Source organism: Clarias gariepinus, chromosome 10, assembly GCF_024256425.1.
Source record: "Clarias gariepinus isolate MV-2021 ecotype Netherlands chromosome 10, CGAR_prim_01v2, whole genome shotgun sequence".
Lineage (NCBI taxonomy): Eukaryota > Metazoa > Chordata > Actinopteri > Siluriformes > Clariidae > Clarias > Clarias gariepinus.
In genome coordinates, this window is record NC_071109.1 from 14,491,511 (window position 1) to 14,515,772 (window position 24,262).

The 24,262-nt window shown below is 37.3% G+C and overlaps 2 protein-coding genes across 2 annotated transcripts in view; one reads left to right on the forward strand and one right to left on the reverse strand.

The window, feature by feature from the left end:
• The window catches only part of st3gal5 (ST3 beta-galactoside alpha-2,3-sialyltransferase 5), a 62,882-nt gene extending 52,940 nt beyond the window's left edge, over positions 1–9,942 (forward strand). Inside the window, exon 7 of the mRNA XM_053506246.1 lies at positions 9,613–9,942. Coding sequence (XP_053362221.1) covers positions 9,613–9,870 — 258 coding nt within the window. The 3' untranslated portion in view covers positions 9,871–9,942. The remainder of the gene's footprint in view (positions 1–9,612) is intronic.
• Positions 9,943–15,819: 5,877 nt separating this feature from the next.
• btk (Bruton agammaglobulinemia tyrosine kinase) overlaps positions 15,820–24,262 on the reverse strand; it is a 47,326-nt gene continuing 38,883 nt past the window's right edge. The window contains exons 11-18 of the mRNA XM_053506245.1: positions 19,494–19,627; positions 19,325–19,399; positions 18,998–19,169; positions 17,468–17,684; positions 17,295–17,359; positions 17,050–17,168; positions 16,800–16,957; positions 15,820–16,700 (exon numbers count right to left, since the gene is read on the reverse strand). Of these exons, the coding sequence (XP_053362220.1) occupies positions 16,629–16,700; positions 16,800–16,957; positions 17,050–17,168; positions 17,295–17,359; positions 17,468–17,684; positions 18,998–19,169; positions 19,325–19,399; positions 19,494–19,627 (1,012 nt within the window). The 3' untranslated portion in view covers positions 15,820–16,628. The remainder of the gene's footprint in view (positions 16,701–16,799; positions 16,958–17,049; positions 17,169–17,294; positions 17,360–17,467; positions 17,685–18,997; positions 19,170–19,324; positions 19,400–19,493; positions 19,628–24,262) is intronic.

Here is a 24,262-nt window from a genome sequence, read left to right on the forward strand (position 1 = left end):
GCCACATCAATTTGCAACCCTGTCACAATCCAAAATTTTAGGCAACTAACCACATTCTATAAAGGCCCAGTATAGTGGATTTCTTATTCCTGAATGCACTATTCACAAAAATCACAAATTATTTTCCTGTTTATTAGGCAACCATCTCAACGTTTTTTTAATCGACAAGTGGTGAAACAGCTTTAAGGCCTTGTTCACACGGGCGTTAAAATTACACGTTTTTGTTTTTTTTGCGTTCGTAGCATCCGGTAAGCACGGATCAAGCGCAGAGTGTTTTCTACATGTAGGAGTCAATTAGAGTGCTCACATGGGCTTTGGTGACGTGCGTTTGTTCGGCTGCGCGTTTATACGGCATTAAAAAAACATTGCATGCATCTTTATCTTGGCGTTCAAAACACAACGAACGCAAGGAAACAGCTTGTAGTTCGTTTTCTTCACGTTCATTTTACGCTTTGGAGGACCGGATATATCCCATGATCCTACATGCTATACATAGGGAAATGCGGAAAAGGGCAAGATAAAAAAAAATTAATTGTTGAAAAACGTACGCGGAAATATTCGCATTTCTTCATAAACCACGAAAAAAAACTTCCTTTAATCCGACATGGTGCAGTCAGAGAGTGAACCCAGTAGCGGCGGGCTTTCATATCCAGTTTCCGACACTGCACCCACAGGTTAACACAGAAACTACAATTTGGGCTGGAGGCTGACGTTAGACGGAGATAAACGAACGCAGGTGTAGAAGTCAATCAAGCGCCACTGCAAAACACAACATACATTTACATTTAGGCATTTGGCAGACGCTCTTATCCAGAGCGACTTACATTTTTATCTCATTATACATCTGAGCAGTTGAGGGTTAAGGGCCCAACAGTGGCAACTTGGTGGTTGTGGGGTTTGAACCTGGGATCTTCTAAACCGTAGTCCAATGCCTTAACCACTGAGCTACCCCTGGCGCTGATGGACGTTCAGAGCAAGTTTGTTTATCCAAAAACTTAAGGACCGTGTGAACAGGGCCTAACAAAGGGAAACAGTAGTTGAAACAGGGATTGTGATGGCAGTATACCAGGTTCATGCTCCTCACTAAAGTGCTGGCTGTGGGCTGAAAGGACAGGGTCAGCTTAGCAATTCCAATGTTTTTTGACTCCTGAATCTCTATTATTTCTTGATTAAGAATTGAATCTTGGGTCCATGTAGCCTTTTGTTAACCACTGCGGCTTCTGAACTATGGTGTTGATGAGCCCAAATCCAGCACCAGGCAACAGTGCCCTGGTACACACCACTAAGCACTTGCAGAGGTCTCTACTGATGCAGAAGGAGAAAGTGAATCATGCTGATTGAGGGAGAAAAGCAAGCACTAGGCTTGCTTAAATTATTTTTTATTTGAATTGTTTAATTCAAACTTTTAAATGTATACATTATTGCAATAAACTTAATGTCAATAATTATTATTTAAATAATGATATATTTTTTAGCTATAGTGCTGACATGTATATGTAACACAAATTGTCGGAAGAAAAGGGAATATGCTTAACGATTTTAAAAATATTTGATTATATAAAAAAAAATACATCTAAAGGAAAACTCAAATTTAAGATGAATTTGCATATATTTGTACCCTACCCACCTTGTATTTACACATAAAAAATGTGTAAGGTCTGTCTGTTCCTACCCCGTTACATTGTGGAGCACCTGGGGTGGGCCTAATGCGTTTCAACGTAGCAAAAACACTACTGTTTTACGAACAATACTGTATTACCAATGCTACTATTATATTAGTAACAATATTGTAGTAAGATCAATATGGGGAGTAAGAGGATCCCAGAGGGATGGAGGAGAAGAGTAGTGGAAGCTAGGTAAACGGCAGAGGTGAGCATTTGTGAGCAGCAATATGGTTTAACTCTAGAAAATTTACAACATATGCAGTATTTTCTTTGAGTATGCTGATGGAAAAGTACAGAAAAGGTAACAGGGAGTTGCATCGTGTTGCATTGCGTATAACGGTGCGGAAAGAGGAGGAATGTATGAGGAAGTCTGAATTGGCAAGTATATATTGAATAGTTCAGCACATGTATGAGAGATGTAAGACATTGGTGAGATGTGCTGTAGGTGTGACGGAAAGGTTCAAGGTGAAGTGGGACTGCATCAAGGCTTGGCTTTATGCCCCTTCTTGTTTACTCTGGTGTTGGATAGGATGACAAATAAGGTTAGACAGGAGTTTCCATGGTCATAGCTGTTTGCAAATGACGTGCTTTGTAGCAAAAGCAGGAAATAGGAAAATCTAGACAGGTGGAGGTATGCTTTGAAAAGCAGTTAAATGTAGGTTTTGGATGAAGTCCTGGAGGGTTTCTAGAGTGGCCATCACCTGATTTGAATCCAATAGAAAATCTTTGTTGGTATTTGAAAAAAAGCAGTCGCAGCACACAAATCCAAGAATCCAAGAAAATGATTCCTCAAACACTTTGCCAGAAGCTAGTCTCTGGCTATACATCATGTCTGCAGCAGGTCTAAATAGCCACAGGGGGTTCTATTAAGTACAGAAGATGTTTCTCATCACAGGGTTGAATAATTCTGATACTGTAGTAATCATTAAAAGTAGCATTTTGTGTTGACGTTTGTGTTAAATGATTTAAATTATGTTTTATTTGAATTGTTTAATTCAAACTTTTAAAATGTATACATTATTGCAATAAACTTAATTTCAATAATTATTATTTAAATAATGATAATTTTTTTAGCTATAGTGCTGACATGTATATGTAACATAAATTGCTGGAAGAAAAGGGAATATGCTTAATGATTTAAAAAATATTTGATTATATAAAAAAAAATACATCTAAAGGAAAACTCAAATTTAAGATGAATTTGCATATATTTGTACATTGTATATGACCAAATTTAACTACAAACTGAATAAAATTATATACAAACATTAGATGGTAGAAAATGTTACAATTTAATTCAATTCAATTTTATTTGTATAGCGCTTTTAACAATTATCGCAAAGCAGCTTTACACAATCAAAAGAGTCTGTATGGAATGTAAGTGTGCATGAATCAAGATGAGCAGATTGTCCCTGGTGAGCAAGCCGCGGGCGACAGTGGCAAGGAAAAACTCCCTGAGATGGTAATAGGAAGAAACCTTGAGAGGAACCAGACTCAACAGGCAACCCATCCTCATTTGGGTGAAACAGAAAGCAGGAATTGATCTGCATTTATACAGTACAGATCTGCATTTATACAGTGTGTTAGGCAGTTCAGCTATAACAGTTGATGTAAATATGGAGTCCAGGTAACACCAGTCGAGGTAATTAATTAATTTGAATTAAAATGCTACTTATTCGTGTTGAATTAAATGGAGATAGCGCAGTCAAAGCCCGGGGATTCAGAGGCCAAAACCGTTTTTATGGTAAAGTGAAACCATCCCCAAACACCAGACGCATTCCAAAGAGACACACGAGGCATCCATGCTATCTCCAACCAAAAGCGGGGCACCAGGATGAGTCAGACAGATCTGGAGGACAGAGGGAGTCTGGACCATTGGCAGCTCTGGAGCGACATGTAAATACAAAAGACCCCGCACCCCCCCCCCCCCCCCCCCCCCCCCAAAAAAAAGAGCCATGGTAAACTGCCACAGAGTTTGTTTTGTGAATGGAATGTTGGCTCCCGGATGTGACCGACTCTTAAGACTTCCGAGTGGTGGTGATGGGTACTGGTACTGACATGATAGCTGCTCCGCTAGTATCTTTTCGTGAATCTTAGAGATGAGTTTAATAACTGCTAATTTAAAAGATTTTGGAACATACCCAATGCTGAGTGAGGAATTAATTATTCTCAAGAGGGGTTCTGTTATTGCTGCTACTATTTGTTTAAGAAAATGTGTCGGTATAGAATCTAATATACAAGTTGAATTTGCAGAAAAGATGAGTAAAATTAGTTCATTCTCTTTAAGGAAAGTAAAGTATTCTAGGTTCCGATCTGACATAGTTAGTTTGATATTTGCATCAATTGCATTGTCCGGTTTTAAAGCCTCAATTTTATGCCTGATATTTACAACTATGTTATTAAAAAAGTTTATAAAGTCCTCACTATTGTACGATGTTGTCATGGAGATTTCTGAAGTGGTCTTATTTCTAGTTAATTTGGCTTAGGTATTAAATAATAATCTAGGATTATTTTTGTTATTTTCTATAAGAGTGGAGAGATACGTTGGTCTAGCTACACTAAGAGCTTTCCTATAGTTCAGGATGCTCTCCTTCCATGCTGTTTGAAATACTAACAATTTAGTTTGACGCCATTTACGTTCTAATTTCTGAGCTGTCTGTTTTTAAGTATGTGTGTGGTCGTTATACCAGGGAGCGAGTTTCTTATCTCTACTAATTTTTCTTTTAACTTGAGCTACATTATCTAAGCTATAACGAAGTGTTGACTCTAGATATTCAGTCGCTTGATCAAGGTTCTGTGGGGTCAGACGGTAATTCAATCCAAGTTGTTAACTCTGGGACATTACTGATAAAACTCTGTGTGGTATTTGATGTGAATGTATGTTTAGTATGGTAGCGTGGTGCTGCGCATACTGTACATTATCACTATAACTCACTTTAATTAAGACAAGATAGTGATCTGATATAACTTCAGACAATGGAGTTGTTAATACATTTCTTATGCTTAATTCGAAAGATATTATTAAATCTAAAGTTTGACCTGCTTTATGAGTGGGTCCTACTACACACTGATTTACTCCTACTAAGTCCATTTTGGACATAAATGCTATACGCATAGGGTCTTCTGGTTTCTCAAAATGAATATTAAAATATCCAGCAATTACAGCTTTGTCTACAGAAATGACTAGGTTTGAGAGTCTGGCCATGTAGGTCTGTAAATGCTGATTATCGGGATTGACTGAGCTGACTTCATATTTGTACAGTGGCTTCACTTATGTTACTATAGAGTACTTCAAATGAGTTTAATTTGTGTCCGTGTACGATAGTCAGATTATTATTGTAAATAATTGCGACGCCTCCTCCTTTGCCAGTTGACCGAGGCTGGTGTAACAGTCCTAGCTTCAGATCAGAGGTGCCGGCTGCACATCCAGTGTAATCCGAGTTTGTGGTATCTGTTAATTAAGTTACTAAAACAGATATTCTGAGTATTTCTAAATTTGTGATTAGCTCGGGGAACAGACACAGTCTCAATATAGTGAACCCTGAGTGACGACTATATGCAGCTAGCAGACGGTTGGTTTAGCTCCAGCATGTACTACTATATTAGAGAACCTATGCTGTCCTAGAGCCCTAAGATTACCTTCTATGTCCGGTGCTCTGGCTCCCGGGATACACCTAACCACTGCCACTGGCGCCCCTAAAGGCCTGGCTAATTTCACATGTCTCTGTATAGAGTCTCCTAGGGACTCCTCTTTTGGGTGATAACAGGTTTCTCAGTGGGTGCATCACTGAGGAGAGCAAACCTGTTGGACACGTGAAGCGCAGAAGAGGTGTGCTCCGGTTGGCTAGCTTTAGCGTTAGCTTTGACTGAACGAGTATGCCCCCAAGTCGTCACCCACTCGCCCCGCTGTGAGGTCTCTAATGCCGGAGTCGGGGGCTGGTTATCTCCGCCTGCGGCACCCAGACTGTCCATTATGTGAACAACGCTGCTTTCACACTCTCTAACCCTCTCTAAAGTCTGGATAGCTTCTCCGTCAGAGTGCAACACACACCTATCACAAATAAAATTACCACTAACGACGAAGGAAGAATGTCTAAACATCCTGCACTTCACACACTGAACGAGCTGAATGGTAGACATGATAACGTACCTGAGTCGGAGTTTAGTTGTTTGGAGCTGAATTCCGTTTGTTGTTCTGAGACGAAGATAGTCGCACATTCTCCAAAAAGCGCAAAAAAAACGGGAAAAAAGGCGAAGCCCAGTAGTATGAAAAACGCTGTTAATATTATTATTGTATAAACGGAAAAGCTATTTAATTTAATCGCTGATAAAAACGCGAAACTTTCGCGGCAACGATACAAAAAAAGTATAAATCTTAAATGTTGCCAGGGCGATAACACGTCATCCAAGCCAGTCCTATCAGCTGTGCCCATAACCTTAATCCAAATAAAGGTATGCATTAGGTGTCTGATTTGACCTGTAGACGATTGGCAGTAATCAGTATCTTGTAGGACTGTGCTTTTTGTTAGAAAGACTACAGATCTTTCTTCGCCAAATATATTAAACATGCTTGGACTTAAATTGAACGCCCTGTGCAGTCTGGCATACATGTGCTGTGGACAGTAAAATGTGAATGAGGAACAGATGCTTTCAGGGTGTAATGGGCTGTACCGCAGAGTACAGGTCTACAACCATATAGTACTTAAGTCAGCTATGATTTTGGACAGTGTAATGGGCTAGTCAGGCATAATAGGGTATTTAGGATCAACAGTTTTATTTATGGCTCTCAGGTCAGATACAAGGAGACATGATCTCTAGCATCTAAAACCATAGCTCTTGTTCAGCTGTTATTTGTGGTCTGGTTCCAGAAAGTGTCCTACATCCATTAGAGGTTGCTTACTGTTTCAGTATTAATTCAATTAAATTTTATTTGTATAGCGTTTTTAACAATTGACATTGTCACAAAGCAGCTTTACACAATCATAAGAATTATAGAAGTTTGTATGAAATGTGTATGAATCAGAATGATCAGATTGTCCCTGATGAGCAAGCCAAGGGTGACGGCGACAGTAGCAAGGAAAAACTCCCAGAGATGGCAATAGGAAGAAACCTTGAAAGAAACCAGCCTCAACAGGGAACCCATCCTCATTTGGGTGAAACAGAAAGCAGGGATTGATCTGCAGTCATACTGTGTCTTAAGAGGCTGAAAGTTTAGCATAACATTAGATGTGTTTAAGTTATTATGAAGTCCAATTTGTTATTGGAGGCTCAGGTAGGCTATAGGAAAGTGCAGTCCTAAACTATCGATTAACTGCAGTTTCGAGTCCTCCGAGAACAGCTGTCGGCATTAGTCTAGGCCGGACTGTCTTCATGAAAAAGTGAAACCGTCCCCAGTCACCACATGCATTCCAGACAGACCACGTGGGGCATCCATGCGACGAGATCTCCAACCAGAAGCGGGACACCAGGACGAGTCGGACAGGTCATAAGGGCAGAGAGGGGCTGGACCATTGGCAGCTCAGGAGCGACATGTGTAGCTTGACAAGGGGAGATAGAGAGATAGAGAGAGAGAAGAGGAGGGATCAGAAGAGAAGGAGAAGGAGAGATTTGGGTATGGTCACAGTCACACAATGTATGAGGTAAATGTATTTTTAGTTCAGGGACTCTGGCAGGACTAACTATGATAATGTAACATAGTAAAAGGGAGAGCCAGAAGGAAACACAGACATGAGGGCTCCAAGCACTTCACCATCAACAAACCTGAGTGATCAATGAGAGTGGGGAAGACAGCATGTAAACATACAGTACCAGTACACCATAAGCTCCTTTACTTAAGGAAAATCTATTTACAAAAATGCTTGGCTAAAGTTTTTAGCCTAGACTTAAACGTTGAGACTGGGTCTGAGTCTAGAACATTAATTGGAAGACTATTCCATAATTTTGGGCTTCGTAAGAAAAAACTCTGCCCCCTGCTGTAGCTTTCATAATATGTGGTACTGACAAGCAGCCTGCATACTTTAATAGAAGTAGGAATGGCGGATCATAAGGCACTAGCAGTTCACTCAGATACTGCGGCGCAAGACCTTATAATGCTTTATATGTCAAAAGTAGTATTTTAAAATCTGTACGAAATTTTACAGAGAGCCAATGCAGTGAGGATAAGGTAGGGGTGATGTGCTTGTATCTTCTGGTTTTAGTGAGGACTCTTATTGCTGCATTCTGGACTAACTGATGCTTTGTTATGCACCTAGTTGAACAAGCAGACAGTAAGGCGTTACATTAGTTTAACCTAGAGGTGATAAAACCTCTAGAACTAGTTTTTCTGCATCGTTTAGTGACAATATATTCCTTATCTTGGCAATATTTCTGAGGTGAAAGAATGCTATCCTGGTATTTTTATCTACATGTCCTTTAAATGAAAGACTGAAATCAATAGTCACACCAAGGTCTTTTACTGTTGCCCGAGGGAGCAGAAAGGCCATTTAAAGTTACAGTGTGATCAGGAAGCTTGTAATCATAGCATGTGGTCCTATGACTGCAAGTCCTGTCTCATCAGGGCCGATGTGAGATGCTTTATTTCAGTCATAATGTACTGTAGCATATTTTTGCTGGGTTGTTTTTTTTTTCGTGCATAAGAACTGCATTTCAATGAATGTTTCAGAAACCATGCTTTATTTTTTGTTTATCTCAATGCCCTCAGTGAGCCCTGTTTTGCGTTACAAATCTGAGTGTATAGGTATAAACAGCTGAGACATCAGTAGGAGTCCTGGAGAAACCTGGTGTCACCTGAGCCAGGTGTCAATAGGTCTTACATAGTCATAGAAATTAATTGATTATTCCATAAAACGAAGGCTCTGCTGAATAAAAAAGGTAGGCACATCACTTTCGTTTTTACCCAAATAAGGATGGGTTCCCTGTTGACTCTCAAGGTTTCTTTCTACTGCCATCTCAGGGAGTTTTTCCTTGCCACTGTCGCTGTCATTCTTAGCTTGCTCATCAGAGACAATCTTATCATTTTGATTCATACACATTCACATTTCATACAAACTTAAATAATTCTTTTAATTGTGTAAAGCTGTATACAAGCAGCTTTACACAATCACATGACTTTTCTCTGCTTTTCTGTTTGAAGTTGTATTTTTTTGTATGTGTTCTTTTTAAAAGTCACACAGGAATCTAACGTATGTCCATCAGCCACATTATGAAAGTCCAGTTTAGGCTTTACATAAATAAGGGAAATTTATTAGCTACTATAATGATAAAGATTTAAAATTTACACAAATTAAAGAAGAGAGCTGAATCACTGCAGGTCCTCAAAAATGGCCTCAGACCCCTAAGGGGTTTAATACAGTTGTTGACGCTATTCCTCTTAAAAGTGTTTTGACTAAGTAAAGTTTCCCATGATTAGAAAATGTGAATGATGCTGCGAACTGTCATGTAGAACTCTCAAAATAAGCATATTATATATTTTTGGTAATAAAAATAACCAAAACAACAACAAAAACATGTGACCATGTGTAACAGTGCTGTTTCTTTGTCTCTTTAAATTTTTTGCTCAGTTATGTTTGGGTAGTTGGTTAAAATAAACTAAAATTTAGTTCATCATATTACCTATTTTGTGCTGAAAAAAGCTTGTCAGTCTATATTGCACAATCCTGAGCCCTATATATGTTTATTAAAAAAAAAAAAAAAAACAGGCAAACAAAATGCTAAAATGAGCGTTAACTACATGCGTGATTGCGTTTCATTTTGAATAAATAATAACAAATATTTACAGAAGGTTTTGGGTATTTGTTAGTATCTAAACTTTACATTTTAAAACAAAAACAGCAAAATCTGACATGTGTTTAATACACAGAGGCACAAACCCAAACAGAAAATATCTTGTGATGCTTCTTATTCTGGAAATGGATTTTTTCTCATGTTTTTTTGTTTTTTCTGTTTCTAGAATATTCCTACCTTAGGGGTATCTGCTGTTAACCTGGCAACCTACTTGTGTGATGAAGTCAGCCTAGCAGGCTTTGGATACAACCTAAGCCAGAAGGAAACACCACTACATTATTATGACAAGCAACCCATGTCTGCTATGTTGAAGCAAGCCATGCACAATGTACACAGTGAGAGACTTTTTCTCCAGAAATTGGTTGCAGCTGGCAGCATTTTGGACCTTACAGGGGGCATACATTGCAGTTTTTGTTTAACATAACAAAATGCTGTCTAATATCTAATGCTCTGATATTTAGTTAGGATACAGTGTTTTAATTGTTTCATGTTGTAATTTAAAAGCATTTGTTTAGTTTTTTGTATAGCTGTTAAAACACTTATCAGTGTATCAAAGTGTGTTCTGATACACTGATTGTGAACAGCGTATTTTAAAGTTGACTTTATTTTAATTATCATATTTAGCTAAATATGTCTGTTTGCAGACAGACATATTTCTAAACGATCTTGATAAAAGATCTTGCAGTATTAGATCTTTTTAATTTAAAATACATTATTAACGGAAGCAAAGGCAGACAACTGCTTTGGGGCAGTGAACACCCAATAAACATTGTATAATCATTGTTATGCTAATTTTTTTAACTTAATTGGTGAATAATGTCATTCTGAAGATCTATTTGCTAAAATTTTATCAGAATGTCTATATTAGTGTCTTGGCCATCCCCACCAAATTAGGCACCTCCATCCCCACCAAATTAGGCAAAATACATCAATTTTATTTATTTATGAGCACATCTTTGGCTAATACAACCCCCAAATCAGAAAAAGTTGGGACAGGGTGGAAAATGTGAATAAAAAAAGAACATTTCATTGCAGACAGTATGAACACAAAATAATTCATGTTTTTTTTTTTTGTCAACATCTTTTGATTTGTAAATAAATATCCATTCTTGCCAATCAGGCTTGCAACACATTTAAAAAAAGTTGGGTTTGCCACCAAGTGCGGGCAAAGATCTTTGAAATGATGAAGAAAAACGTTTCTCAAAGAAAGATAGGAAGAGATTTGGGCATTTCTCCCTCTACAGTGCATAACATAGTGAAAAGAATCAGGGAATCTAAAGAAATTACCATGCGCAAAGGCCAAGCGCACAAGCCTAAACTAAATGGCCGTGATCTCCGATCCCTCAGACCATGCCCGTTTTACAGGGGCGCAAGAGGGGGCAGCGCCCCCTTTAAATAAATGTCTTGCCCTCTCAAATAAAAATTTTTAAATGTTGAGAAAGCACATGTTAATATACTTACAAAATTAATATATTACAAGTTGATAAAATGATATGCGGTAGCGGAAAATTCAGCCTAAAAAAGGGCCCTAAACAATACCCCACCCGCCCCACACTTTAGTTCATGGATGAATTTGTGGAAGTTTTTTTAAAGGGGAATAGGAGAATGTTGTTGTAGAGTGGATTGGAGAGAAGAGAGCTGTTCATTTACTTAAAAAATAGATAAATAAATAAATAAATTTTATATATATATATATATATATATATATATATAGGTCAATGACGTGACGCCCCCTTTTTCTGTCCGGGTTAATTTTATTTTGCAGAAAAAACAAAAAAATACATAATTTCTCATCTACTTGTTATACCTTCTTTACCTACTAAACCACTCTAACTTATCCAAATTTTTAAGTTTTTCATCATTTTTCTGCTATCCGAAGTGCCAAAACACCATATGGGGCGACCGTCCGGCCTTGACTTTAGTTAGGACAACTGGTTTAAAAACACTTTAAATCAACTTAAATATATCTCTTTTCCTAGTTGGCATAATTTTAAACATGTTTTACATCCATTGACAAAACTATAAATATATATATTTTTATCATGATATACAAACGAATGTTGTCCGAATTATGTTGATTCTATCCATTTCATCCGGGGCGACCATCAACAAACCACAATTTTGGGACCTTTATTTTAAAAAACATCTAAAGGATGGGATACTGCATCCGCCAGACACAAGTGAAGACCCCCTGGAAACAACTGTATAGTAAATCAGTCTCTCTCATATAGTAAGAAAAAGCTGTTTTTTAACGGCTGTGATGTCGTAGTCACTTTTGGTCATCATGTGGGCAACCACCACAAAACTGTGAATTTTAATTTTTTTTCACAAATCTATATTTTGATGATAAATTTGATAGTGCTTCGTCACTAGAAGAAGCTAGTTTGGTTTCTGAGGCTAACTGTTAGCCTGTTATACTTGAGTAAACTTGAAAACATCATATGGGGCGACCGAGTATCATGTGAGGCGACCACTGCTAAATGTTTTAAATGATAGATATATGTCCTATATTTGTAGTTTTTTATATTCTATACATCAATTATATACATAGAGTTAATTGTTTAAGTATAATTATTTGTATATTTTATCTTTTTTTTCTAAATTCAGCCATTTTCCATTCCTTTTATAGGGATAAACATTTATTTTAACTGGATAATGAAGGAGACTCTAATATTATAGAATAAACTGGTGAAATAATGGTTTTCATAAAATGAAAGGGCACTAAAGTTTATCTTTCTTCATCAGTTTATCTACTTACTGATATGAGTTCAACTAGTCTTAATAATACAAAAAAATGTGAATTCTGAGATATATATTACGGTCGCCCCAGATGACTTTTTTAAGGCTTTTTTTTTTTAGGAAAAAAATTCGTCAATGACCCATATATATATATATATAAATATATATATATATATATATATATATAAACATATTATGATCTGTTCTATAGCTCATCTGTTTTAACTTATTAACCATCCAGCTTAGATAAATGTTATGTCATTGATTGATAAAATCCTAATTAAGAATATTTTATTTTATTTTGTTTTATTTACTTAATTTTTATTTTTCAGTCTCCCCCCTGAGGGATTGCAACCGTACATTGATCAGGGGATTTGCATGCCTCAGTGACCTTAAGAGCTATACCAGCAGGAGCTTAGTCTTCAAGTGGGACACCCAAGTAGGACAGGTCTGAAGGTAGAGGCCTGACAAAGTGCAATCCACTTCTCCTGGTTTTGGATGCAGCTAACAACACAATTTAGCAAGGACAATAATGTTACTACTGTATAAGCACAGGGAAAAAACAGTGCTCGAACATGATGCCCCCTTCACATTTCTGACTGCCCCCCCATATGGTCTGGTCTAGAACCGGCCCTGCCTCAGACGGCACTGCATTAAAAATCATCATTCATCAATAAATGATATAACTGCGTGGGCTCAGGACTACTTCAGGAAGTCACTCTCAAGCACTACAGTACATAATTATATTGGGAAATGCCAGCTAAAACTGTACTGTGCCAAAAGGAAGCCCTGCATAAATAGTGTCCAGAAGCGCCGTCGACTTCTCTGGGCTTGGGGTCATCTGGAATGCTCCATTGTGCAGTGGAAACATGTATTGTGGTCAGACATTTTTTTTGGAAGAATTGGACGCCGTGTGCTACGGTCCAAAGCCAGGGTCTGTCATTGTATGGGGTTGTGTCAGTGCCTATGGCAAAGGTAACTTGCACTTCTGCGATGGCACCATCAATGCTGAGAAGTATATCTCAGTTTTGGAGGAACAAATGCTGCCTTCAAGACGACGTCTTTTTTAGGGACGCCCATGCTTATTTCAGCAAGACAATGCCAAACCACATACTGCGCGCATAACAAAGGCATGGCTGTGTAAGAAGAGGGTGCGTATGCTTGACTGGCCTGCCTGTAGCCCTGATTTGTCTCCTATAGAAAATGTTTGGCGCATTTTAAAACGAAAAGTGCGTCAATGAAGACCCCGTACTGTTGCGCACCTAAAACGTTGTTTGCAGAAAGAATGGGACAAACTAACACCTGCAACACTTAGTCACTTGATTTGCCTAAACATCTTTTAAGTGTTGTTAAAAGACAGGGGAACCGTACAAAGTGGTAAATGCTGTACTGTCCCAACTTTTTTTTTTTATGTGTTTTGTGTTCATACTGTCTGCAATGAAATAAAACAAGAAAAATTTATGACTTTCTTTTTTCTTTTTTTATTCCCTTTTTTCTTTTTTTTTAAATCACATTTTCCACCCTGTCCCAACTTTTTCTGATTTGGGGTTGTAGGAGAGAGACAGTAAACAAGGTAGGAGAGTAGCAGAAAGATAGGGACGATGGTGGAAAAGGAAGAGAAAGACATTAAACCTGTATTAGCATGCATAGAGTTTTAATGTTCTCCCAGTACTTGGTGGGTTTACTCCAGATGCACCGGTTTCCTCCCACAGGCCAAAGACATGCAGATTAAGCTAATTGGCATTCCCAAATTGCTCATAATAGGTGAATGAGCATGTGAGTGTGTTTGTGTGTACCCTGCGGGGAATTCGCATCATGTCTGGGGTGTATCTGTATCTTGTAGTAATATATACAATATGGAAAGTTATAACATAACTTATAACATAATAATAAATAAATAAAACACTAACATAATTCCTTTTCAAAATTCTCTCATTAGATTTTGTTGTAAATATTAATATAGATTTTTATAGTTTTGCTCTGACTGCTTTTCTAAGTACATCTGTTACACACTGCCATGTTGATCAGCAGAATCAGCATTGAGCTCCAAATGTCAGTATCTATGACAGCCTACATAATTTATCTCACCTGATTACAATGCTCGATTTAATTCCTCACCCACAACCTCCACCGTATATAAGGACTTTGTGTTTACACACTCTTTATGAAGTATACACTCTGTTTTTTTTTGTCTTGAGTCTATAGAAAGCCATTGCTCTCCTAGTTATTGACAAAATCTTTTTTCTGTCCCCCTTTGTTAAAATTTTTTAGGTCCTGTTTACATTGTCTGCTAATCACCTAACTTTAACTGATTCTTGTTTCACATGTTTTGATTGTTTCATTGAGACTTCCCTACCTGCACTGGCACTACCCACTCCCCACCCAGCGCTTTGTGCACAGTCATGTTAGAACTGGTGTGCGGTTGTTTTTCAGGAGTTAGGTTCCTGTTTCAACATGACTGTGGACCAGTGCACAAAGCAAAGTCCATAAAAACATGGATGAGTGAGTTTGGTGTGAAAGAACCTGATCTGACCTCAAGCCGATAGAACACCTTTAGGATAAATTATAGAAGAGAAAATTTAAATATTCCCTGGTTTATTTTGTTAGGCTCTCATTTCCTATGTACTATCTTAAAATATTTAATGTCTCCATAAAATAATTGTGTATTATTTAAATCCTTGAAATATACACTTACTCATAACTAACTTATAATTCATCTGCACGCACGCAACTACTCTAGAAAATGCTTAGCAACAGTATCAACTGTAATAACAGTAGGCTTGTAAATCATGTGTATGTAATAACCAATGTACAACAAGTAAATTTATTTGTGTTTATTGCTTTATTATTTTAACTTCAACAATAACTTGTGACATATAATTATTTATTGCTACAAAAATCGTTAAACAGAAGAGGCTAAACAAAAGTCAACAAGTTAGTGGTAAGACTTAAAATTCCTAGTAACAACAAAACAAACCTGGTAAATTACCATTTCTGGACATGGCAGAAACTTTATCAGATTATAGAGACACTAACTTGCTAAACGAGTATCGATAGGGCCAACCACCACCACACAGAAGAACATGTTACCATGCTTTTCTGTGTGGTTGTAGTTTGCCCTACAGATTCTTTACCATCATGATTGTACCAGTTACAATGGAAACAGCAGAAACATTGAGAGTGCAAAAGGGCACTGCATTAATCCTCCCCATTTTCTCCCTATCTTAGTCGTGTCCAGTTCCTCCCCGTCACTAGGGGGCTCCCACATTAAGGCTACTACTACTACTCAGTTGGGAGGGCCCGAAGACTAATATGTGTTTCCTCCGAACCATGTGAAGCCAGCTGTCGCATCTTTTCGACCTGCTCGCTCACGCACCATTGGGGGCAGCGTAACATACTCGGAGGACAGCTCCTTTCACTTGTGTGAGCTCACAGACGCCCCTGATTGGCTGTACAGTAGAGCCGTGATTAATCAGCTCTCGCGAGAGGTTACAGCATCACCCGGGGATCGAACTCGGGATCTCAGGATAATAGGGCGATTGCTTTACCACTGCGCCACTCCGAACCACCACCCAATTAATGTGTTTTTTTTAACATGTTAAACAATTCACACTTATTGCAAGCATTAGTAGGGTATTTTTTCCAGCTTTAATCTATGTACAAAAATATTTTCATTAAACCTATTTTGGATTCAATGTCCATTTAAATGTTTTACTGTATCAACCTCCCTCCCTTCTCCTGGCAAACTATGTCTATACTGAGAAAGTGCATGTAAAATGCAGTAGCATGTGTAATCAGCATAAATGAGGTGGATTACTTACTCATATTAATATTTCACAAAATGGAGGAGAAACTATGTGAACAGACTAAGCCCAATAAAAGTACAAATCACGAAAGATCAGTTATTCTTAATTTTCTCTGTGTTTCTATGTTACTGGATAATCGGTTTACACAGTTATTGTCAATTAAAGGCTATGTTGTCATTTCTTATACACATGAACATTTAAATGATCTTTTTCATTGATCTGGCATTTATGGCATTGACTGACTTCTATCACATATTCACATAACCTAGTAAACCTTTCTCGACAACAAATTCCAGGAAACCTTACACAGGTAGCTGTGTAAGCAAGGGTAAACTATTCCCTATTCATCTCTTGCAGTGCGAAGCGAGCAAAATACATTTTATTTTGAATTTGTAGGAACAATCATGTAATAAAATACAGGCCTGATAACTGACTTTGAAAGCTGAGTAAATTTTACACAGTAAACCTTTCAAACTGAGAGTGTAAAAATTAGAAGCATGATAGAAAAAAACATTTATATTGAAACTTACATAAAATCATAAATAATCTTTTTATGTTAACTAATCTTAAATGTAGCTGCAGTTTATGACAACATCTTCATCCTTTTTCGCAGATCTTTGCTGTCAGCAGATCTGATCTAGTGCAGATTGTCAAGCAAATCCTGAATGACCATTACAAGATCCTGAAATGTGGGCCGTTCTTCTGGCTTCTGAAATGAGAGAGAAAGACTTGTATGAGTCACCAACTCCTTTGCTTTTTTTTAATTGTCATGAATCTCGGGTTGCTTTAAAGACAGCCCAATCGTTACCTCATGCCAACATTTGGTCATTATGGAGTAGATTTTGTCATTGGCCATCTGAGGTCGATATAGTCTATAGCCACCAGAAACTTCATGGACTATTTCAGTATTATTTAGACGTTCATATGGCATTCTACCTAGTGTGTAGACCTCCCACATCAAAATACCTGTGGAAAGAAAATGTTTGGGTTTTTTTTCTTCTTAAAAATCCTATTTATACAACATAGCAAATGCGTGTAAAAGTGTGACACATACTAACCAAATGCCCAGATATCTGACTTGCTGCTGAATTTGTGGTAAAGAAGTACTTCAGGAGGTGACCACCGTACAGGGAACTGTGAGCCAGCAGAGCTAGTATATTCATCATTAAGGACATAACTATAATAAGAGAGAGTGCATTTTTATCAGGTGAAGCCTAAAAGAGTCGTGTTTTATGGAAGGTTTTAAAAGCTTTTGGAGGACATAGTTACAAAAATTATTTATATATTTATTTATATATATTACCGTGACAATCCAAAATCAGTCACTTTAACAGTCCCATTCGAATCCACCAAACAATTTCTGGCAGCCTAAAACAGAAAATCATAGAATTAACACTTGCAAAAAAAAAAAAAAAAGTTCCCTTGTTTGTTTGTTTGTTTTTCATGATGTTCAGTTTTTTTTGTGGTAAAACTCACAAGGTCTCTGTGAATATACTGTTCAGATTCAAGGTAGGCCATTCCCTCGCTCACATCTTTACACATCTCAAGGAGCTGAACGGCAGATGGGTGTCTCAGGGATTCCCGTAGGTAGGTCAGTAGACATCCATTGGGAAGAAACTCCGTTACAATGTAAATAGGTCTTTGTTTTGTGCAAACACCATACAGCTGTACTAGATTTTCATGGTGAAGTTTCCTAATTTTATAAAGAACAAAGATATAATTTGTTTTGTTGTTAAAGACACATACACACACACTGTCTGGCAGAAAAAAGGGGGGGGGGGGGGCATTGTTTTCAGAAGCTTATGCAATGTCACAACAGTCACAATAATTTCTCTCCAAGATGATAGAAGAGTCAAACCGCTGCATACATCCCAAAAATTCTTTGTGGGGTTAAGGTCTGGACTCTGTGGTGTCCAATCCATGTGTAAATACAGTAGGATGTCTCATGTCCCTGAACCACTCTTTTACAATTTGAGCCTGATGAATAATGGAAATGTCATCTTGGATTTGCCCGTGCCATCATGGAAGAAAACAATGCATTGATGGAAAAACCTAGTCATTCTGTATATTCAGGTTGTCAGCTGACCTAATTTTATTGGCATGTAGGATTGCCTACAAGCAACCCCAGATCAGAACACTGCCCCTACAGGCTTGTATGGTATGCACTAGCCATGATGGATGTGTTGCGTCATCTACAGTAGTTGCAGGCAGTTTTTTTTTTTTCAATTTCCCACACTAATAAGTGATTTTCTACATACCTGTTTAATGCCAGTCTTTTAAGTTCCCTTCACATTGTGTGAGTAAGCGTTCTTATTTTCACTATTAAACATAACCATAAGTTCTACTGTTTTTTTTTTTTTTTTTTAATTATTTGATTTCATTGAGAATTTAGGTGATTTTCCATGCTTATTTAGGATAGTTTTCTGACCACAATTCTTCCTTAAAGATGATGGTTCACTACTATCCTTCCAGGTTTTACAGTTTAATGTGTTTTACAGTTTTTAATCCAATTTTAATAGTGTCAGCATCTCCTTAGTTGTTTTCGTTTCTTGGAAGACAATAATTTGACCCTTCTGAAACAAAGTACCATTTTGCCCCGACCACAGGATATTTTATGACTTTATAAAAAATTTGCACTGCTTGGATAATAAACATAGCAAGTATTGGATAATGTTTAGCCATCTGGATCAATTAATGTACTGTGCCACAAATGAAAATAAAATGTCTGAAATTGATTGCACATCACAATCTGTTCAATGTTCTTCAGTGACTTTCCCAAGGAATCCTGCATCTGAATCCTGTGTAACACCTCTAAGATGCAATTGTATTTTTGAGCAGAATGTGCATCTGAAAATTTATTTGATTCAGTCTGGTCACCATGTACCAGAATATAAAAGGAATGTTTCCAACAAAGAAAAGCCCTAACCAGCATTAGTATAATATTCCTAATGAAGGAGATTATATAAAAGTATATTCTACAAAAAATGTAAAAAATTTTAGACTTACATCATGACTTTAGCCTCTTCAATGAAGTCATCTTCTGACATTGAACCTTCTTTGATCATTTTGATAGCTACATCATGTCGACCCTGCCACTTTCCATACTTAACAACCCCAAATTGTCCATTACCTAACTCTTTAATAAATGTGAGTTGTCGAGGATCAATCTCCCAGACGCCTAAAGTAGATAAATAAAAAAAAAATTACATCTTCTCTACAAGTAATCATTTAAGAAAATATAATGAAAGCGGGAACAGTAAACACAATTTATTGAATTGAATTGATTAGCTAATTAATTTAATTCAGCAAAGTCTATTAAAATAAAAAACTCACCATAACCCAGACCTGCAGTAGATGGAGCATTCTGAGCTCGATTTGATACAATGTACTTAAGTCTGCTGACAAGTCCTGAAACCAAAGCAAGAATCAAACAACTGTTGATAAATTAGTCTTTTAAAATGAACTGATTTTGTTTGTAAATAGCATGATTAGGAGTTTTTACCTGCAGCATTGTGCTGGTGGTAATTGATGAGGTCAGGAATATTACTGAAATAATGCTTCTCTGCCAGGTAAAACTCTCCTTGTTGTGTGGTTAAGATGTTGTAGTGTCTGCAGCTGCCAACCTGCCTCTCTTCTCTGAAGAGTGACGAGAAGATGCAACAAAATTATGATTTGTTTGTTTGTCATTTAATCAGTTATTTTGCCCCGCCAATACAATTCTAACCGTTACTGGAGAAGCTGGCAACCAACCGTTTTGTAATTAACAAAGATAAAAGTTTTAAATTCTTACTGATACTGTATAGCCAAAAGATAAAAAATAAGCCATTGAGATTGTGGACAGACCAATAAATGTTGTAAATTTGTATTTATATTGCCATTTACTTGGTTCCGGGGTAAAATCCTCATTAAGCATTAAATACAAAAGTAGCGTGCTAGGTTTTACAATAACTTGTTCAACACGCCAAATAGTGCCATTTATTGGGCGGTACAAAGGGATCTGTGATTCAGCTTTGTGTTAGAAGCTAGTTAGCTTTGTAGCTCGTTCTAGGCACAAATAAAACAACATTGAGGCAATTTGGAACAACTCTATGATGTTATATGATGGCGGGCTGACAGCCAGTGAACACACATCGCACGCCTTATCACTCACACTCCTCATTCACACAGCGTAACCAACATACACCAACTCACCTGCAACTGCCTTGTGCCTGAGAAGGGGGTCGGGTGCTTTTATTTATATGGACTGGAGACTAATCTGTATATATACTGTAAATATATATACCAAAGCTTGCACCTGGGGCAGCATGGTGGTGTAATGGTTAGCACTGTCGCCTTGCACCTCCAGGGTCCAGGTTCGATTCCTGGCCAGGCTTGATTCCCGTCAATGATGTTCTTCCTGTGCTTGGTGGGTTTCCTCCGAGTACTCCGGTTTCCTCCAACAGTCCTAAGATATGCAGGTTAGCCTAACTGGCGTTCCCAAATTGCCTGTAGTGTGTAAAATGGGTGTGCGAGTGTGTGTATGTGTGTGCCCTGCGATGGATTAGCACCCTGTCCAGGGTGTACCATGCCTCGTGCCCTAAGCTTCCTGGGTTAGGCAATCCTGAATACAGGATAAAGCGGTATAAAGATGAGTGAGTGAGATAAGTTCACCTGATCCTGATTTTCATGCCTTACCCTTTGCATGAGAAATGAGCCTTAATCAGATGATCCTTCATTGAACCCTAAAATATCAAGACATTTTAAATCGAAATCTATCTGCTTCTCCCACAAAACTAAATCTGGGTCATCATTGGATCTTCTAGCAGGACAATGATCTAAAGCAAATGTCTAATTTAAAACGAAAATGGTTAGCTGATCACAAAATCAAGCTTTTTCCATGGGCATCTAATCTGGATTTGCCGTATTCTCACCACTTCAAAATAATAAAGCTTTGTGCCCTGTGTGAAAAAGTAATAAAAGTAATGGGGCAAAGACTTTTTCATGACACTATAATTTTGGACTTTAGTGGGACAAGGTGCTAATATTAAAGTGAGACATCAAATTAAGGAGTATTACTGTGCAATACCACAGATATTTATGTTAACTTCCTAAAATATCTCACACCCTACTCCATTTGATGTGTGTGTGTGTGTGTGTGTGTGTGTGTGTGTGTGTGTGTGTGTTTGTTGCTGTTTTGTGTTGTCATTTGGTTTGTTCTGGAAGCTCTGTCACTAAAACAAATTTCTTCTACGTGCAAGCATACTTGGCAATAAACCTTTTTCTGATTCTAATTTTTAAGTTTTTGCTTAAGTTTTATATATAATATATAGACCGAGGAAAATTTGTCCTCTGTCTATATATATACAGTATGTACAGTAGTATATATATAGTGTGTGTAAATAATTCAATTAGACTTCTTAATGATTCATTTTTATTTCTTGTTTTTTTAAAGTATAGTATATCCTAAAATGATGAGTGAGTAATAGATGTATGTCCCTGATCAGTTTAAGGTTGGCTCTGGAAATAAAAACTAGAAATAAAAACTACTAAAAATGAAGCCTATTCCAGGAAACTTAGGGCACGAGACGGGGTACACCCTGGACAAGGTGCTAATCCATTGCAGGGCACACACATACACATACTCGCACACCCATTTTACACACTACAGGCAATTTGGGAACGCCAGTTGGGCTAACCTGCATGTCTTTGGACTGTGGGAGGTGACCGGAGTACCTGGATGATACCCACCAAGCTGGGAGAGAACATGCAAACTCCATGCACATAGAGACAGGAATCAAAGTTTTAAAAAGTTTTAAATTATTACTGGTACTATATATATGATTCAAGATTCAAATAACTTTATTAATCCCAGAGGGAAATTGCTTTGGAGGTGCAAGGTGACTACTACACCTTAGTTGTGAGGGTGGTCAACATCAGAACACTGCCCCTACAGGCTTGTATGGTAGGCATTAGACAAAAGTGGACATCAACAGATTGGATACAAACTTGGCTGGATGTGGGCCCAAGTGCCATAGTCAGGAAGAAGAATGGGAAGTGTAAATAAAAAGTATCCAAGGATCACTGTTGGTGAATTAAAAGATCAAATGAAATATTGGGCTTACCAAGTCTCCATAACTAACATTAGATGCCAGCTCCATGCCAACAAATTATTTGAAAATTATGGACTGAGTTTGCAAAACACTAATGCAACTACAAAGTGTTTTACTGTCTGATGAAAAAAACAGGTGTTTTTTTATTTGTTTTAATCAATAAACACTATAATTGATTATATTAAACAAATTGTGTTTATAATAAAAGAAATCTTATATCAACTGTAAAATATAGCAGCGGTTATGTGATAATGTGAGGCTCTTTTACCTTAAAATGTTCTGTAAATCTTGTTAGTGTCTATGGAATCATGGACTCCATGAAATACTACCTGTAGAAGCAGCTCAGGGAGCCTGAGGCCAGTTAAAAGGGCCTTTATAGTGTTGGTGGCCAAACAAAGTCCATATGTAGGTAGCCATGACACCTGGTCCCTGCACCTTTATAAACCAGTAACATAACTTATGTTGCATTTGAAGGAGACACTCCATGCTACTCAAGCTTCTAGAGTCTTTACATTGAAATAAGTTTAACCTCGCAAATGTCTAAATCAACACAAAAATGGTTAGCTGACCACAAAATTAAGTTGACCACAAATCATCATATATGGGCATCTCAGTCCCCTGACCTGAAGAGAAGAATACACAAAAGACACTTTAATGATTTTGAGAGATTCTGTAAGGTGGAATGTTTCTCTGACAAAGGGATGTTAAACAGATTATTAAATGCAGTGTTGTAAATAATTGTGGCACTTGAGTTTTTGTTTAAATAATTCTTTCTTTGAAGGATTTCTTTTTTTTAAATTACCTAAATTTTAATTGAAGGGTGTTTTTCTATTTTGTTTAGTGTGAGATGAAGCTATTTCACCCATCTATGGATTTTTTTAAATTCTTTTAACTAATCCTGTAAAACATACTGTATATTTCCCAAAGGATTCACTCACCCATCCAAAACATTGAATCAGGTGTTTCAATCACTTCCATATTAACATATGTATAAAATAAAGTACATAAGCATGCAGACCGTTTCTACAAACATTTTCAGGAGTTGGGCTCAGCCACTTAGGTCCAATAAAAGGAAATGCTTCAGCATACCAAGACATTTTGGACAATTTCATGTTCCCAACTTTGTGATGAGTGAATACTTTTGGCAATATAGGGGCATAAAGATCTCTCCAGATCATATCAGGCTGAATGCCGTTGATTTCCTATTTAATCCTTTCTTTCAAATCCTCAAGAGATTAAGGAAGATTAAAGGGTTAAATCTGGTGACCATGCCGCTCTTGTTCTCTACACCGCTTGTTTCCCTTGATTTAAATGAATGAATGAATTGATTGATTGATTAACTGATTAATAAACCTAATATTAAGATAAGATATATAAAAATACTGTATTAAGATTTTTTATTCTGTCTTATCCTTATATTCATATACTGTACAGTAGGTGGTCAATGTAGGTGGTCAACGAGAATGCCTATTGCTTACCGCTGTGGCAAAACGACAGTGGCCAAAATAAATCAGTAGAATTTTAAAGTCATTTGTAAAAAGACCTCCAGGTGGCGCAAAGTGACATTTTCATTTGCCGCAGTTTTAAACTATAATTAGAGCCTCGTCATAAAACAGTCATAACAATATGTTGTATAAAAGAAATACTACAGTGATGGTAATTTCTGCATAAAAAACAACAACAAACATAAAAAATCTGAACCAGAGCTGTTGACATTTATTGTACACTAATGTACAATAATAAACAGTACAAAAAATTTATTAAATGTTGTTTAGACAGACAATTAAGTTCACTAGCTGACACTTTGATGATTCAGCTTTCAGCCGTAAATTCAAACTGGAAGCAGAGGATTGGACAGCCAATCTGAAAACAGACAGTCCGAATCTGCCCGTGTCCAGTTTCTGATTGGCTGGTGTTGCGCCTATTCTAGTCTCTGGTTGGCTGGAATAGTTGCACAGTTATAACGCTGCTGCAGTTTGTGCAAGTGTAGCTTTATGATAGTGAGCGAACAGAAGAGAGAGAGAGTGCAAACATAAACATGCAAAAGTGAGTAAAGTAAATTAACATTGTACATTTGTACAATAATTATTTCAAGCATTTTTTTTATATATATATAAAAAATTAAAAACAAATTTTAAATAAGTGTGATTTGGAAATTAGACCAACCTTTCACTTAAAGTAT